Here is a 19,076-nt window from a genome sequence, read left to right on the forward strand (position 1 = left end):
CAATGTCGACACTCTATGATCCTGATGCACTACTTAACATGGGGGAACTGTGGAAAGCGGATGGTTTACTGCGCTTTAGAAAGAAGTTTCCTTCAGCAAACCTAACTGCATCGTGTCACTCAGATCGACGAACTTCACAACTTGGCCCCACCAACAAAAAAACCACACATGCACTCGACTGGACTTTTATTTCAGCGCTCACTCACGTGAGGTTCATCCGAAGACCTTTAGGTAAAACTTTCGTGTTGGATAATTAGGCGTGAAGGAACACTTTCATGGTGAACGTCTTAGAGTTATAAAATTTTGGTTAGCTTTCTCCTTATTAGTGACGCCCCTAGCAACAAAAGGTGAAGCCAAGGATTTGACTAAAGCTTGAGTGGTCGGGATTATTGATCAAACACCAAAAATGCGAGCTTATATTTTACAGAGCGAAGCTGTTTAAGTGAGTGCCTCAGTAGTCTTCACGTGGCGATATAGGCTGACATGCGGCATACTAAGTACAAAACGTGACTCGAAGGCCAAGCAAGACAGCAGAATAGGGTGGTGCCCTGAAGCGGTGGTACGTCCAGAGCGGAGGTGACGTCGGTGATTAACCGGTACTAACAGCCAGTAAAGTGAGACATATTGCTTGTATTAGCATCATATGCGAAAGTGTGTTTTTTTTTTCTTTTCTGGTCAGTACCCCCGTTTATCTGCGACTAAACAAAGACGTCATATACAGTAGACTTCACTTACCAAACTGGAATCCGATGATTGGGAGGCCGCACTGCCAAGCTCGGACTCGCCTGGAAAGCGCAGACAGGTATGGCGGGTCCAGGAGACTGCTCAGGCCGCGGCAGTTCCTGGGCTATGGACACCCACCATTGACTCAAGCAGGAAGACGCATGGGGCACTATAACGCAAAGCTATTCTAGTATATTTCTATTCCATTTCTGACACTGGCCCTTCAAGATTGCTCTAAACCTTTGTGGGCCACACCAAATCGGTATGTCTGCCGCGCGATGTCAGGCAAACGCGAAAACTCGCTCATATGATAGCGCGTGTACGCAATGGTTATGTGTGGTTAGGCCAAACAAAACAAAAATATTTATTTCTAACTATACGCCTATGTCGGCATTAGCCCTCCGCTATTAGACACAATTTTTTGGACTGCGCCCGCTTCGCCTGTTGGTCACGCGACGTCACAAAACAGCGATAGCTCGCCATGTCAAAGTGACCTGCACGCATCAATGTTTTCTTAGTATGCCGCACAAATCTGTATTTTTTTTATTCGCAATAGCGGAAGTCTACCCCGCTCCAAGAGGAACAGAAAATGACTGCACACCAGTCGTTCCTACATTAGCTACACGGAGCTGCCGGGAAGAATGAATTAATTTGCGTATAATAACATTATTGCGCGGCAGCAAGACGTTCATGAGCCGCCGGCCCGTATACATCTTTCTGCCAAGTCTACGTACCTGAGAACACGTTTTAGCGCCAGTTTTAACCTTCCGTGGCAAGCCACCCCAATTTTCGACCAGCCACCGCAACCAAAGCAAGGGGAAGCGGACCAATCGCAGAAGCGGGCATCGGCCTCTTCATCCGGTCAGCTACTTTTGTGCTAAGCTATAGCTAGCACCTATGAAATTCTCCCCACTTCTGTATGGTCCTTGCCTCCTGTCAGCCAATAAGAAAATCCTGTCAAGGTAGGCAATGCTATTTGCATTCAAAGCAAGCAAAGGTGACCTCTTATAAATAAGAAGAGTGTTTGATTGGTCTGTTCAAACAACGTCGTGGGGAACGGTCCGATGCTTACGTCGGTGGTTACCTAAAACGTACGTCAAGAGATTGCAATAAAATCTGAATGGAATAGTTTCGCATTACAATGCCCCTGACAGCCTTTTTTACTTTTTTACGAAATGAAGTTTGTTTCTGCTCCTCCTGCGCTTAAACAAAACTCAAAGGAGCAGGAAAGTGCGCTCCTTTTATGCGAAGTTTCATTTAGGCGAAGGACACAAAAATCAATAAGATTCACTTTATTCAGAAGGCGGTCGAATGTCTTGATATTACTGTGGTAAAATAACAGACTTTACTGCCATCTACTAATATTTTAGCGTCTTTTGCACAAGATTGTGTTCGTGCGTAAAAGAGTTCCCAATATTTCTGCACAGTCCTCGCGTTCAGTATAGCGCTGCCGACTTTCAATTGCCACTCATATCGTCTGGTCCAAAACAGTAACGTGCACTGGAACAATAATATCTATGCCTTCATTAACCCAAGCATAATCTTCGCCATCAATTTCACCGATAACATCTTCAATTGCATCCCAAGAGCAGGCATCAAGAGCTTCGTCTGAGATGTCCTATTCCTGGGCGGTGTGAACGAAGCATTGGTGGCAGCATCAGAGCAAGACCCTATAGCATACACTGCAGTTCTCGCTCCTTACTCAGTGATCCTTACTTGCATAGCCATGTCCTCATCAGGGAAACCGCGCTGCAACTTCGACACCTTTCTTTGGTTTCTTGCACTAGCTTTCAGGGTATTGTACGGCGATCGTATTGTCCTCATCATTTATACGAACACCCATTGACGTGTTTGCCGAACATTTCCTGCTACATGCGCGGATGAGGTACGTAGTAGTTTGGGTTAAAGTTTAGTCCAACCGAAGTTCACGGAAAGATGGGTTCCGTTCAATCCAAGCATGCTAACATTGAGCCTATGGGTGGCCAACCAAAGTTGATAACGTTGTTCTGTTTATCCCGCATTTCTATTTAAGCGAGTTTCACTTATCCGGAGTCCACTGTACCTCATATAAATAGAGTGCCCTAGCAATTACGCACGAAGCTATAAATAAAGACGCATAATTCGGCGTAAGCATGAACAAGACCACTTCGTTGAAGTGTAGGTTCAGAAATTGCCCCAAATCTCTACCTCCTCACATCCGATCAAATAATTCGAAATAGATACCTACTTTCCTAATTGTTTTTCTAAATTGTCTAAAAGGGGAGCTGTAGATAACAGACGTCGAAATTATACGTTTTCAGCGAGGCACACAACGAGTGGTAATTTTTCTATGACAATGACGAAAGTTTCGGTAAACGTGGGAAATAGCATGTGAAGAGGCACAATTAGAACAACTGCTAGTAGTCGGCTAATTAATTTTAATGAGCTAAATTGGGTGTTATGCACTGATAATTACTGGTCGTTTCTCCACATCCACTAGGCCTCATTGAGGTAGGATAACCTTATTTTTTTTTAAAGCTTCCTACATGATGTCCGAGACACCCTGCATGAAGGGCTCTTGAAAGATCTTGCACTGCTTCGCAGCATCGCAGCTTCGAGTCGAGGACGCCTCCACATGCACTCGTAAAAGAAGGCTTGGTTGGGCGAGCCGGTTGGCTGCTTCTTCCTTGTGTTAATGCGTTTAACGCAGCGCGCGAAAACTGTGGACACTACACCTTACGACGCGGAAAGCGTACAGCCATCACGCTCAGCCGAGGATGCAATAGAGCTAAGGTAATCGCCATAGCGACACTGATTGCCAAAGCGGTGGCAGACAACCGAGCTTTATATTTCTTTTTGCCTGTTTTCTCTCCGTCGGTCAACACCTACTCTGCAATAACAAACGGGGGAAAGACTATATATTATTTCCTCAAGTCGGCGAGCTGGCTTACGCGTCGCAGCTGCCCATCTCATCTCGTGAGAGCTTAGCAAGCGGAGCGTTTGCATTGGGAATAAACAAGACTTCCGAAGCAAGACGTGATGCAATTCCCAGCAGAATTTCTGGTCTTCACCACTTTGATTTTCTCTTGCGGTGAGTGAATGGTTTTTGTCAACCCTTCTCCATTTCCTATTTGTTGTAGACGTTAAAGCGCGTCTGTCTCCAAAAAAATTTAACCACTCAAAATAACGAACAGAAGTGGTTCATTCGATGACGATTGCTTACGAGCATTTGCGTGAGAAGTTGAGACGAGGTGAATATAAGCTTGCCTGAATACGAATGGAATCCGATTAGGTATTCAAGATAGAATCAAATATCCAATAGTAAAACACAGAGGCGTATACTTATCGCAGGAATATTTATTTCGGTATAATTAGGTAACATGCTTGCATTGACTAGCGAAATGTCACAGGTTGTCATTTAGGCTCCTGCTGCGAAACCGAAAACAAAGCTTGGATTACTTTTTTTTCTGCGTTGCTTTGAAAACATTTGTCATTATTTTACGCTTGATAATCTGCAGTATTCTGTGCACCAGAAGCAGAACAGTCAGGCCACCTTATCATTAGTGAAGAAATATTTCATTACTTACGATTTTGAAAATCCGGAATAGATCATATTTTGTTCGAAACTTCAATATTCACCAACAACTAGTTAAAAGCACACAGAACGCTTTCCCACAATTTCACATTGTCACATTCTATTAAGTGAATAAGTTATTGCTTGAGGAGGAGCAGGCAATGGAATAGTTCTCAGCACCTCCATCTCATTCAAACAAATCAGTCGAGCACTAGCTTTCTTAAAAGAAATGGAGCTGAAGTAAAAAAAAACATTGTCACCCTTGTCATGCCGCCATCGTCCCGCAGCCGCTATCATTCGTCCATTGTTCGACCTTCGTCGTAATGCCGTCGCGGTCCTGTCATCGTCATCACTCTAGCTTCGTCACCCGAATCTCGTGATGCCATTGTCGTCAGCCCATCGTCGTCATACAGGTCTTGTGATACAGTACTCGACACGCCATTGTCATCATAGACTTGCCGCCATATCATTGCCCTCACGTCCCATTGCTCTGCCATCGTTGCCAATTCATCATCGCTATACAGCCATCGTCGAGCATTCGTTGTCATACCGTCATCGGGATGCCGCCGCAGTCGTTTCTTCGTCATCACTGTAACTTTGACATTTGACTCTCGTCATGCAGTCGTCGTGCCGTCATCGTCACGTTGTCGTTTCACCATTGCCCTCACTTCGGTATCGTCCTCCCATTGTGGTCACGCCATCCTTGTCGCACCACTTCCTTCCATCTATCGACGCCATTCTCGGTTCGCCATTCCATCGAAATCATGTTGTCTTCATGAAATCGTGATTATACCGCGGTTGTCATTCCATCAACGTCATTGCGTCGTTGTCACACTTGATATCATGCATTCGTTGTCATACCGTGGTCAACATGCTGTCTTGCCTTAATCGTCATTCCCGCTTTTTCGTCCCGTTGTCGTCATACCGCCTTCGTCACCTCAATGTCCGCATGTCGTTGTCGTCAGGTTGTCGTCGTTATACTATAGGCATAACTTAAACAATGACATCTCATTGTCGTCAAGCCACCGTTGTTATATGCCTTTGTCGTTCGATCGATATAATTTCTTCCAAGTCATTCCATAGTTACTGCGTCGTGGTCATGCTCGCATGCTCACGGGCCGCCTTGGCAAGCGATTGTCATAGCTAAGTTGGACGATATCGGAGTATGTGATGCATAGCTTAATTAAACTTATTAATTAAAGTCTCCTAAAAACCTTTACACATTTTAAATAAACGTGACTTCAGAAATATGATCCGTCGCTACATTGCTAGATTGCTATTCGGATCAACATCGACAGCCACCGTAAAATGAATTCTGCCGTAAGTTTTCTATCTATTTTTCTTTCATCCAGCCAATATTAAACGTTAATACACAAAATCTAAATTAAATGGTCAATGACCTGAAAGTCTAAGAGCGATATACAGATATATAGATGACTGATAAACAGCAATTCTTAAGCAAGGGAAGCCCATTAAAGCTGTAGTAGCCAGCGTGTTGACAAGTCTCGTTCTGAGACACTAGGAACGCCTTCGCAGATCGTGACAGTGCCCACAAAAACAGTTCTCTACTTGGTGTGTGTGTGTGTGTGTGTGTGTGTGTGTGTGTGTGTGTGTGTGTGTGTGTGTGTGTGTGTGTGTGTGTGTGTGTGTGTGTGTGTGTACGGTCTTTTTTCTTTTTTTTTCTGATTCTCTGCCTCCCCTATCGCATCCATTTACCACTCCCCCTGTACAGGGTAGCCAACCGGAGATAATCTTTGATTAACCTGCCTGTCTTTCTTTGTCCTGTCTCTCTCTTTCTTTTAAAGCTATGGCACCTGCTTGAGGCTTGTTTTGTTCGCCAGCTGCTCATCATTTGAAGTCTACATTTCCTATGAACGCTTTGTCATGTAGAAATGACCAGTGGATTAAAGTGTTACTACACAACAGTATTTCATGCCCTACGACAATTGCGCAACACTCATTCTTTTGAAGGCGTAGACGTCGTGATCTAGAACTCAAGTCATTATCATCATCAACCTGGCTACGCCTACTGCAGGGCAAAGGCCTCTCCCATAATTCTCCAACTACCCCGGTCATGTGCTGATTGTGGCCATGTTTTCCCTGCAAACGTCTTAATCTCATCCGCCCACCTAACCTTCTGCCGCCAACGCTACGCTTCCCTTCTCTTGGAATCCACTCCGTAACGCTTAATGACCACCGGTTATCTTCCCTCCTCATCACATGCCCTGCCCAGGCCCATTTCTTTTTCTTGATTTCAACTAAGATGTCATTAACTCGCGCTTGTTCCCTAACCCAATATGCTCTCTTCTTATCCCTTAAGGTTACACGCATCATGCTTCTTTCCATAGCTCGTTGCGTCGTCCTCAATTTAAGTACAACCCTTTTCGTAAGCCTCCATGTTTCTGCCCCGTACGGGAGTACTGGTAAGACGCAGCTGTTATACACTCTTCTCTTGAGGGATAATGGCAACCTGTTGTTCATGATCTGAGAATGCCTCCCAAACGCACCCCAGCCCATTCTAATTCTTCAGTCTCATGATCCGGATCCACGGTCAGTACTTGCCCTAAGTAGATGTAGTCCCTTACCACTACCAGTGCCTCGCTACCTATCATAAACTACTGTTCTCTTCCAGGACTGTTAAACATTAGTTTTCTGCAGATTAATTTTTAGACCCACCCTTCAGCTTTGCCTGTCCATGTCAGTGAGGATGCATTGCAGTTGGTCCCCTCAGTTACTAAGCAAGCCAATATCATCAGCGAATCGCAAGTTACTAAGGTATTCTCCATTACCTCTTATCCCCAATTCTTCCCAATCCAGGTCTTTGAATACTTCCTGTAAAAACGCTGTGAAAAGCATTAGAGAGAACGTATCTCCCTGTCTGGCGCCCTTCTTTATTGGGATTTCGTTGCTGTCTTTATGGAGGACTACGGTGGCTGTGGAGCTGCTATAGAAATCTTTCATTATTTTTACACACGGCTCGTCTACACCCTGATTCCGTAAGGACTGCTGAGGTTTCTACTGAATCGAAGGCTTTCTCGTAACCCATGAAAGCTATATATAAGGATTGGTTATGTTCCGCAAATTTCTCTATCACTTGATTCATAGTGTGAATATGGTCTATTGTTGAGTAGCCTTTACGAAATCCTGCCTGGTCCTTTGTTTGACGGAAGTCTAAGGTGTTCCTGATTCTATTTGCGATTACCTTAGTAAATACTTTGTAGGCAACTGACAGTAAGCTGATTGGTCTATAATTTTTCAAGTCTTTGGCGTCCCCTTTCTTATAGATTAGGATTATGTTAGCGTTCTTCCAAGATTGCGGTACGCTCGAGGTCATGAGGCATTACGTATACAGGGTGGCCAGTTTCTCTAGAACAATCTGCCCACCATCTTTCAACAAATCTGCTGTTACCTGATCCTCCCCAGCTGCCTTCCCCTTTTGCATAGCTCCCAAGGCTTTCTTTACTTCTTCCGGCGTTACCTGTGGGATTTCGAATTCGTCTAGACTATTCTCTCTTCCATTATTGTCGTGGGTGCCACTGGTACTGTATAAATCTCTATAAAACTCTTCAGCCACTTGAACTATCTCATCCATATTAGTAACGATATTGCCGGCTTTGTCTCTTAACGCACACATCTGATTCTTGCCTATTCCTAGTTTCTTCTGTACTGCTTTTAGGCTTCCTCCGTTCCTGAGAGCCTGTTCAATTCTATCCATATTATAGTTCCTTATGTCCGCTGTCTTACGCTTGTTGATTAACTTAGAAAGTTCTGCCAGTTCTATTCTAGCTGTAGGGTTAGAGGCTTTCATACATTGGCGTTTCTTGATCAAATCTTTCGTCTCCTGTGATAGCTGTGATAGTATGCGAACACCATTATTTTAAAAAAAATATGTTGTATCGTCGGCTAATTTTTAAATTGAAGTGCTAATATAGAGGTGTCGTGCACGTATTCTTCTAGTTTTGTTTACTTAACGTAGAAAAGTACCAGATTGTAGCGCAAAATTTGATGTGCTCCAGCAACGCTGGCACGCCAGCGTCGTGCAACGCGTAGCAACGCCTAAGAACGCTACTCATGCCGAACATGCGACTGAAACTATCATGCCTGGCAAGAATTACCGCGCTTGCGCTTCTCCGCAAGCGGGCGACAGCGCGCATGCGCATGCAACCGTCACGTGGCAAAGCAGTGAGGTGAAGCGCTCGTTCAGGGCCAGGAGCTGAGTAAGGACGCACGAAGGTTGCTTCGGAGCTACCTTAGGCTGAGGAAGCGTCAAGGAAGCCTTCACTGACGGCTCTTCAGTAAGGAAATTTCCTGAGTGACATAAGGTGGCCTCATTGCAATGAAGGCTTCCTTACTGAGGTGAGGAAGATTAAATTTTTTGCCCTACTTCACAAACAGTATCAGTGGCTGCGCCGTAAATGTAGAATTTTTTGCTGATGATAAGCTTGTTAAAGCGCAGTGAAAAGTGTTGGCAGCTAGATTTTCTTTATTAAGTTTTTTTTGTGAGTTTGACAAGCGTGTTGGTCTGCCGAAGTCTTTTCCCACAGAAATGCCAGCTGTTCTCAGCTTAGCATTCTGAGAGAACTAAATTTTTGGTTTTAAAAGAGGAAAACATGACGATAACTGGGCCTGTCTTTAGTTGCTTAAAGGAACCCAGCCTGCGCGCTCTGTCGATCATACCAACGGTAATGTTGAATGTTAGATTGCGCGACAGCAGATCCTTAACGCAGTCTTTGCACTGTGCCCACGTCTCGTTGGCACTGTCACATATTCCGTAAAATAAAAAATTTACACTTCGGGACCGATCTTCCAACTCGTCAAGCCTTGAGCTGAGTGCGGCACCTTCAGTTCTAACAGTTTCATGAACAAGGCGGGTAATTTAAGCTGGAGCCGACGCATTTGCAATAGATTCTATAGATTCCAAAGTTACCAATGTTTCTGTATGATCTGCGACTTTTTGCGTGGGTGCCTCTTAGGTTTCCTTTAACTCGGCGAAAGATTCCGTTACTTGCGTATGACGCTTGTCATATTTAGTCCACGAGGCACTAATGGCATCAAACAGTTCTTAGTGCAATTCACTATGGACAGGCTAAGGTCGACCAGGGTTTTGTTCGTAGCATCAGGAAGTTTAACAGTCATTCAAGTTATCGCAAACAACACTTGGGCACGTGAAGAGCAAGAGACACCTGTTGCTTGAACGTTTAGAAAAAAGAGACGGGCTGCACAAACCTGCGTATGCAAGCAGAAGGTGATTTTGAGCAACAACGTGGTCGCCGCTCTCCCTCGCCCACTGAAGACAGAAAGCCGATGCAACTCCTTTAAATCCCGGCGGCAAGGTGCTGTCGGTGGTAGTGATGACACAGTGCTTGACCATGAAGCGAAGGTGACAACAGGGCAAAGCTCGTTCGAGCGGTCGTAATCGTTCGCTGTCACCTAACGTACCAGGTGCAGTGATCATAACGGCAACGGCGTCAATGCAGGAGCGGCTTGTCCAACCGTAAGCGTAGGCGCGCATAGCCTTCCGAAGAATAAGGTGAAGGGCTGCATATGAATGCAGAAGAAGATATTGAGCAGCAACATCGTCGCTGCTCTCATGTGCCCACTTCAAAAAAAATAGGTAGGACAATCAGCAAAATAGGAACAAGAGATTGGTGGCGCAACCAACCGCCTGTTTCAAAGGGGACGCTCATGGGATCCATCCATTCATCCATCCGCGGCGGCGACGGCCATGCGGGGGAAAGCAAAACAAAAAAAGAGAACCAGAAAGCTCGCCTTGCCGCATCGCAGGCCGCGGAGGCGGTATTTCATTAGCCTCTCTACAAGGACTAAATGAAGCCTTCCGTGTCACTTTGTGCGAACTATAAATAAATAAAAAATTTGCAGCTCCGCCCGAAAGGCGAAGCACGGATTGCGATAGCAAATTGGTAGATAGCTGTAAGAAGTAAGGATAGTAGTTTTGTCGGCCGTATAAACTTGTACACATTTGCTTCCGAACTAATTTAACAATGATAGAATGTATAAGCGTGACTCAACGAGGACGCAAAAATAAAGAGACACACGGAGACTACGCTGTCTCTGTGTGCCTGCTTCCCTCTACGTCCCCGTCCAGTCGCACTTACACATTCTATCGTAGATTGAAACTAACTAGCCCGCCAATCTGTTTTAACTGATTTAATCAGCACGATGTCACGCGCCAACAGGTAAACATGAACGCATCTCGCTCTTTGAGCACGAAAAACCCGCTGTATGAATACTGGAGTGAGGAATGGCAGCGGCAGCAAGCAAAATAAACTTCATGCTTCTCTTCCTTCAACGCGAACGAAACGTGGATACCACAGCGCATGCGTAGCTACCGGCACTACGGGCACACTGAAAACATCGCAGAACGCTTGGAAGATGAGGTCTGCGCGGGCGCGCACTTTGGCCTGGGAGGCAGCCCTGCTCGGATGCTTTGACCTGACGGCCCAACGGGCCTTGGTCGAGCGGGCCAGGGCGGCGCCCGACGCCAATGGGCTCCCGTAAGGGGGAGCTCACCTAGTGTTGATGCAAAACCTATCTAAATAAATGTTTTTCAGACAGACAGCCCACGATTCGCGTTCTCGGGATCTCGCCGGCCACTAGGCGCCCCAATGCTGTAGCGGCGGGGCGCGAAGAACCCCCGTCCCCTCGCCTGACCCCTTGTCTCGCGTGCGACAGGAGAGGGCACGCATCCGGCCGCATTCCGCGCTCGCGCACGTGAAATTGAACGGCGTTTGCCGGTTCACCCTCACTGGTATTAGATAGGTTTAGCTTGTCCGGTATTCCGGTAAAACGCAAGCGGCACGGCACTGGCAATTTTCGGCGCTAGCGTTATCGGGGCCTGCCTAAAAATTTACACCAGCAGCGAAGAATACGCTCGGTTAATGCAATATTAGCTGTTTCTGTCTGTTTGAGCACTGAGCCACCAGGTGGCTGCACCATGCAGAGCGCTCAAGTTTACGCCTCCGCCCCAACGCCCCGTCCGCCTGCGTTTTACCGGAATGCCGGGCAAGCTAAACCTCTCTATTCACTCGCAACATACAGCATACGGCGTGCGGCGATGGTTTTATCGCCCTTCGACTTTATACGGAACTTCACGGCGGCGCCGACGGCATAAATGCGCTGGGCGTGTCTATATAATTGCTATCGCAATAAAATTCGTGTTTCGACTCTATGCACTCGCACAAAGCTTCGCTGCCTAGATATAAATTCTAACTTGTTGGATCTGCTGCATTTTTTGTAAATATCCACTATTCCCCTGGTGTAAAGTAACGCTTTAAGACACTTGGCCGGTTAGGTGTCCTATCGAAAAATTTTATAATAGGCGACCGCACGCACCTTGCAGCGGAAAAAGAAAGGAATTACGCCGCGCGTTCGTCGCCGTAACTGCCTGTGCGTGTCTGTTCGTACTGTGGCTAGTAGGCGCGTTTCTGCAAGGTCAAACACGTTGTGTCTTGCGATTCAACGCGTTTTAAGGCACTTTCGCTGTCTACAAACGTAGACCCTGGAAACTTGCAGTGTTGCTCACTGACGCAACCAGCTAAAAGTAGCAAACAAGAAGGGCATTGTTTGCAATATCGAGTAGCAGGGGTGCGCCAGAATCTAAGCCCGCAAATTGTCACCGCTGTTCCTCTGAATATAACGACAGTTCTGGAAGTCAAGGTTGTCGTATGTGATACTTAAGATCTTATGTATTAGTCTTGAGGCGGGGGATAATGCGCATGTCTTTTGTCTCAAAACTTAAAAAGGCACTTTGTGCACCTCGAGAGAACTTAGAAATGCGCATTCTGTTCCAGCACAGTAGACAGATAAGGCCCGTGACCGGAATCTTCTTGGGGCCGCACTCTCGCTTCCATTGTTGAGCAAGCCAAACCGTCTTACATTTCTCTGCTAGAGGGACGCGTCCACATTTAGCAATGCGGTGCGTCGCTTTTGATGCGCCATTTTGCCTCGTTGGCTCTTGAAACCTTCGCCAACATCAGTTTCATTAGTGCATCCGATTTGCACACTTTCTTCTTCCGACGAAGTGTCTTCTCCGTTCACGCAAGGATGGTAGTTAGGCGCGCTAGCGTCGTGCATCACCAAAGTAGAAGCACTCTGCAACTTTGCTACAAAGCGACAGCAGCTTGCATTTTTCCAGCCGAAATACTCTCTCGTGCTAAGAGGTGCCAGCGATACAAGTAATGAATAATAGAACGTTGATATCTCAAGAAATACACTGATAACTCTGCACTATCGCTTTTTGACGGAGAATGACTAATGGTATTTGCTGAGCGGAAAGCGATGAAATTCCCATGCTAATTGTCGGGGTGTCCAGGATCCCTACCCGTGAACAATTTTCGTGAAGCTGGCTCTATTCCGAAGTGCGATAGAGACAACTCCACTCAAGTCAAGGCTGTGAGAGAAGAAGCAGCATTTGAATTCAAATAGCCAGTCTAAAGAACCAACCATACGTGCCAACCTCCCAAATCACAAAACAAGCAGCAATACCACAGTCAAGAGTAAGCTTTAGCTGGACTCTGATTGTCACGTATACTCTCTGAAAAAAAATGTAAACCGTGGAGTGTCGCTTAAGTGGCGAACGTTGAAGCTGGCGCACTGAAATTGGTTATTCTAAAGGGAAAAGAAAACGAGAAAAATATCGACGAGACCAGCAGTCTGCTTCAATATTGGATGTTTGTGTAGAAACGAATCAAGTTAAAAAATTTTTGAAACGTTCACCTGCGGAACTAACTACTTAACAATGGTGGATAACGCAATGGCTGGCAGACAAGGTATTGCACTTGCCTTTAAATGTGGCTGCTACATGTTGTGAACAAAGGTTCAGAAAATTGCTGCAAGCGCAGTTCGATGATACCAAAAAATTGTAGGCATTGCGGTTTTCGGTTGCGTTGAAATCTTTCACAAGTGCGTTTCACGTAACTACGAATTTCGCTCTAACATCGAAGTTAAAAATTTAACATCTCTTTCTCTGTTTTTCTTTCTTTCCTTCTCATTCAATAAATTTGCAAAACATTTCTCTGTTCTCCTGTTCCACCGAATGGAACACATCTCAGTCTTCTGCGACGAGCTGGACCTGAAGCCTGGCTGCACGAAGGAAATGTTAGACGCTTGCGGCTCTGACTACCTCGTGTACAGCAATGTCACCAGCCTACCGGAAGACGGAAAGGAGTTTGAAGAGAACTGCGTGTAAGTGTCACAGGAAGCATGAATGTCGTTTATTTTCAAGAGCACCCTGCTTCAGTGGTCCTGCATTTCGATGTGACCAGGCCCATCACGCCATTGTTACTTTTCTAAAATGATATGCCTTGACTTTCCGTTTGTATTGTGTTTTTTTTTTTCCTTTTCTTTTGCAAATGAGGACACCGCTGATATTATTTCTATGTTTAAACATTATTCAAGTGTTCAATATGCAGTTTCTTATTATATCGGATCCTACCACGGTAGGTCACGTTTTGTCACTGTTTTACTTCAGCCTTTGTGATCTGTTATCTTGTTCTTTGCGTTTTCCTTTTATGTTCCTGCCCTTCTTTTCTGCGTTCCTGACCCCTCCTTCCTGGAAAGTAAACAGGCATTGCACACTGTCCGGTAGCTCCTTACTTTATTGATGCGAAAGCATGAAATAGCCCACTGAGCGAGAACGCCGGCGTCTGTAGCAACGAAACGGCCCCTAAATTCCAATTGGCTGCGACGTTCGCTTCTCGACGGAGCTGAGCGGGTGAAAGGGCACACCAACTGGCGCGCCAGGTGTTGCGTGAGGGGAGAGGGCATCGCCGCGACACCTCGTCATCCTCGCTTTCGCAAGCCTGCGTTATCCGTGCGTTCCTTGTCCGCGCAAGCTTTTGTCTACGTTCTAATTTCGCCTCGGTAATCGCTATCGAGAAATTAATGTACAAAAAAATCAGAGCAAACTCGATGGGAAACACGTTGGTGATAGTGAGTTTTGAACATATGACCCCGCGCTCAGAAGCCGAGAGTCTTACCCACAGGGTAAAACAGGCATTGGCCAAGCGTCTCAACGTGCTTGTTTGCCCATGAAGGGTTCATGCCTTGAGGACCGCTCAGCGGCGTACAAGTGGTCATAATTGCTTTCACATTGACAACTCATAAGAAGTGCTTAGGTGTCATCGGACTTTCTTTATTTCTCTCAGTTGTATGTTTTCAATAAACCAATCACTCAATCAATCAATCAGATTTTTATTATAGTGCCCAAGAACAGCTACGAAGCCTTAGTAAGGTTGCACTCAAAGCGAGAAAAAATGTACAAGAAGGCATATGTGGTAGACAAAACAAGGCGATTTGGAGAAACAAATAGGGAAACATAAAACGGTGAGGCAGGTGCAAAATGGAGTCAATCATACCACATGACTACCTAGATTTATACAAAACACAAGAAATGAACTCTGAAATATATCAATACAGGCAGAATACATATTACATATTCTTTGTATTCGAGCCATAGCAGTTTTCAATGCAACAAGGTCGGCCAGTAAATGTGGAATGTTGCCTGATATACATTTTCGACACGGAAAATTGCACGTGATTAAGAAGCTTTGGGCAGCGTATGATTCCATGGACCACTTTCAAGAGAAACAAAAGTTCTGAGTTAATACGTCTTCATTTTGGAAGCTTGCGTTGAGGTATACTTAAGAAGGCTGGACTGGTATCGCCAGAACTGCAAAAGCGGTGTTTTAAGATCGATATCAGTGTATTTTGGACGCGTTGAGTGAGGTCACAGTTGGATTTACACGTTCCTCCCCAAACCACAGAGGCATAGTCTAGTATTGGAAGTCACACACTAGAATACTATCTCCAGAAAGGCAACAAGGGGAGTGGAGGCCATGCGATGTACTACAAACAATACCAAGAGCGTGAAGGGCATGCTGTTTCGCATATTTAGAGTGTGAAGAGAAGCCTAGCGTTTTGTCGAAATAGCGCCATGATATTTCATTTCATCGATCCTGGGCAGAGAAACACATCCCAAAGGGTGTATGCAGATTACACATAGCGTGTTTTTCGGGTATAACTTAATGCCATAGTTTTGCAAACATTTAGCGTACTGTCCGTGCACACGTTTGAGAGTGAAAAAAGGAAAGTATTTTTGAACGTCAGTGCAGTCGTGAACACTGTTTACATTCTTCTAAATGTCGTTGAAATTTAGAAGGAATGAAGAGTGCTTAATTGTTGATTAAATTTCATTTACAATTTGTAGGAAGAGAAGAGCACCAAGAATGGATCCTCGAGGCACTCGATCTCTAGGGACCTCATAGCTAACAGTGCTCTGTCCATCGTGCTCTGCCAACGAAGCACGATATAGTGCTTAGGTAGTTAGACAACAAAGCAGTGATGGAAGAAGGCATGTCCACTGGCGTGAGCTATGTAATGGGGAGCTCATGGCAAAATACATCAAACGTTTCACTTAGGTCAAAGTAAACAGCATCTAATTGGCCTATACGATGCCCTACAGTGGAAACGTGCGTCATATATGTGACCAAGTTCATTGTTGCGGAGCACCCTGATACAAAGCCATGTGGTTAGTCTATCAAAATGTTCTTAGCACTAGCACCCTGATACAAAGCCATGTGGTTAGTCTATCAAAATGTTCTTAGCACTAACAGAAAGCAGGGAATGCATTATAATTTCAAGCACTTTTGACGCAGCGCCGATGATAGATGAAAGTATGTGCTTAGTAACTGCACTTCTAGCGCCCGAGCTGCGTACGGGGTAGTGCCCGTGCTACTTTCCAAGTGCTATTAAACGTACTAGACTTTAGGGAACCGTTGAAGATACACGCGAGAACAGGGACAAGTGTGCTTCCACATATGTCTTGTGGCCTCACATTACGCTCACGGTACGCACGCTCTGTTCGCGTGCGCTGGACGACCACCGCGGGTTCGAGCACTCCACGCCGCGCACACAGGGCACCGGGTCCGCGCCTGCCCAGGCCCACATCCTGTGCCGACGTGCCAACGCGCGCGCGCCCAGCCGGTCCCAGTTGGGACAACGCGAGACCGCGGGTACAGCGAGGGAGACCCTAGGCAAAGCTCTCCGGAAAGAAGAAAAAACACTTATTAGGCTGGGCTGCGACACAAACACCACTGAATCTTAAACTAATTTCTATACAGCATGGCCAAATGGCTGGGACTGCACAACACGCTAGAGGAGCTAATAGAATCGCAACGTACAGCACAATACTAAAGCCTCTCTAAGACGACAGCGCGCAGACGCATTCTTGATAAACTAGGCATCCGCTACCACGCACAACACGAAGACAAACGTTACATACCCAAGGAAATAAGGGCCAAGTTCACGGTACCCCTACTACCCAAGAATATGCATCCTGCACACCACGAGGGCAGAAAAAGAAGCAGGGCAAAGAACATAGCGAAGAGCTACGGTAGAGACAAGGACGCGGTACTTGTAGACGCCGCACGTTACAAACACAAACGCAGCTTTTTCGCAGCAGTGCTTAACCACAATAGGCATTGCTGCACAAGCTTGACTATATAAACACGACACGCATAGTAACGACGGAAGAAGCGGCTATAGCGTTACCCATAGCACCAAACCGACGCAAACTACATAATCAGCGATTCGTGAACGGCATTAAGCAACTTCGCGAATGGCCTGATCTCACCATAATCAGAAAAGGCAAAACAACAAGGGAAGAAAGATGCGTCCAAATCCTATGAATACTAGCCCACACCACTGGCTCAACGGGAGAGGACAACGCTAACGCGGCGGCACACAACGTAACTCGAGGACTCACTTTCCGAGCTGCGACGAAGGTAAACCCCTCGACAGGGCACTCCAAGGTATGAGAACGGGAAGACAGAATCACCAGATTCAATGACATCACCAATCATTACAAGATGCAAAGGTGCACTTATCCATCACCCCATCCACAGCTCAATAGATCGCAAACTCTCCAGTGGCGACAACTACAAACGAAGTCATACAAGAGTCCCACACTAATTGACGCTATTTATCCATAAACAATCACAACAGATAGATGCAAAGCATGTGGCACCAGAGTCATGCTAGAACACGTGCTATGGGAATGCCAGGGACTGATACACAATAATGAGAGCGAGACTTCCACCGACAGCCTCCGCACGCGATGGCAGGCCGCGTTGCTCAGCTCAGACCTGGAAGACCAGCTCTGGGCAGTCTAGCGGGCCAAGGACGCCGCCGGGAGACAAGAAGTCCCGTCCGTAACCTCGGTGGGTGCCCCAGCCCACTAACTCGCTGGACGCGAATCGTCCTGATTCTAAATAAAGTTTGCTCACTCACTCAGTGCTAGACGTGCAAGGGCGTCAGCTTTTTCATAATTGCTTCAATTCCTACGTGGGATGGGATCTATTGAAATTTTACATAAAATACCTTGCTCATTAGAACTTTAATCAGTGCGGGAGATTGCCTTGTAAACTTCTCTCGAGGTAGTCCACGGTGTGAGCGTTGTAAAGGCTTACTTTGAGTCCGTCAGCACCACGACGTCACGTGTGGAATAGGCGCGTAGTTTTCGCCAAGCCGCGGTAATTCCGGCACTTTCTACTGTTGTAGGCGAAATTACGCGATCTAGGCGGCCAGACCATGACACATCAAGAGAAACTACGCAGAATGCCACTGCGCAGCTTTGTGCACACAACGATCCGTCTGTGTACACTTGTAGGTAGGTTTGAAACGCTCTGCTCAAGTGATCTAGCACAAGAAACTATGCTTCGGCAGTTGAAATGCTGCGTTTTGCCGGTAGGACGGGTGCACTGAAGCTACAGATAATGCCTGAAAAAGACTATGGAGGGTCGAGGCGACTCCGTTTAGGTCATTCCAATCCTAAAAACTGGAAGGCGTTCAGCGTCGCATGGAAAGGGGAGCGAGTTCTAGCTCTTAGCCGCCCGAGAAGCACCGTGCCTGCGGGGGACTCGGCCAGCCTTAATAGCTGCTCCAGCAAAGTCTGAGTTGCCAAAAGGCAGAGCGCAAGAGACTCTGCTTCATTAGCAGCCTTCTTGTTTGAAGCCGCCCGAGTAACTCCCATCGCCAAGCGAAATCCCTTTCTATACAATGCCTCCAAGCGCTCGAAGTGATTCGGTGATGGTGATACCAGCGCCAGCTTATACAGGATTCAGCTTATTATCAGTGCAGTATTCAGTTTAAGCATGAATGTAGGCTTGTTTCCCCAACGTACACCTGCCATGCACCGAAGTGCGTTGACACTTTGCACAGATGCAGCCACAACACTTTCAACTGCGCATCGCCATAGTAGCTTGCTGCCGATGGTGATGCCCAGGAGTCGAACACTAGTCGCACGGCGAATCGGGTGGCCTCTAATATAGAGCGTCAAGCGTGCTGACTTCTACCACACTCCTAGGAAAAGCATGGTGGCAGATTTCTGCGCTGATAAAGATAGGCCGAGTGTCGATAAGTGGAGTTCGATGGTAGAGATTGCGCCCTAGGCTATACGGGCCAAACGATTGATTTGGTACCCCGATATTCAAATGCCGATGTCATCTGCGTAGATGGACATTTTAACTACCGTCCAGCCTACCTTCAGTGCTTCTGGAAGGCTGGCCATGGCAACGTTAAAAAGCAATGGAGATAGGACACTCCTTGTGGGACGCTGACGGAAATGCATCGCTTTACGCTAATTATATTTCCAATCTCGACCTGGACACGTCGATCTCTACGAATTTCATGGACAAATCGAAGAGTATTTCGCAAGACACCCCTGGCTTGGAGTCCATTGATGATGCCTGTGTGAAGCACACAGTCCTTTTCGTTGTCAACG

The 19,076-nt window shown here is 46.3% G+C and overlaps 1 protein-coding gene across 1 annotated transcript in view; it reads left to right on the forward strand.

The window, feature by feature from the left end:
- Positions 1-3,639: 3,639 nt before the first annotated feature.
- LOC126534597 (uncharacterized) overlaps positions 3,640-19,076 on the forward strand; it is a 28,200-nt gene continuing 12,763 nt past the window's right edge. Inside the window, exons 1-2 of the mRNA XM_050181867.3 lie at positions 3,640-3,793; positions 13,348-13,480. Coding sequence (XP_050037824.1) covers positions 3,742-3,793; positions 13,348-13,480 — 185 coding nt within the window. The 5' untranslated portion in view covers positions 3,640-3,741. The remainder of the gene's footprint in view (positions 3,794-13,347; positions 13,481-19,076) is intronic.

The sequence above is a fragment of the Dermacentor andersoni genome, chromosome 7 (genome assembly GCF_023375885.2).
Source record: "Dermacentor andersoni chromosome 7, qqDerAnde1_hic_scaffold, whole genome shotgun sequence".
NCBI lineage: Eukaryota > Metazoa > Arthropoda > Arachnida > Ixodida > Ixodidae > Dermacentor > Dermacentor andersoni.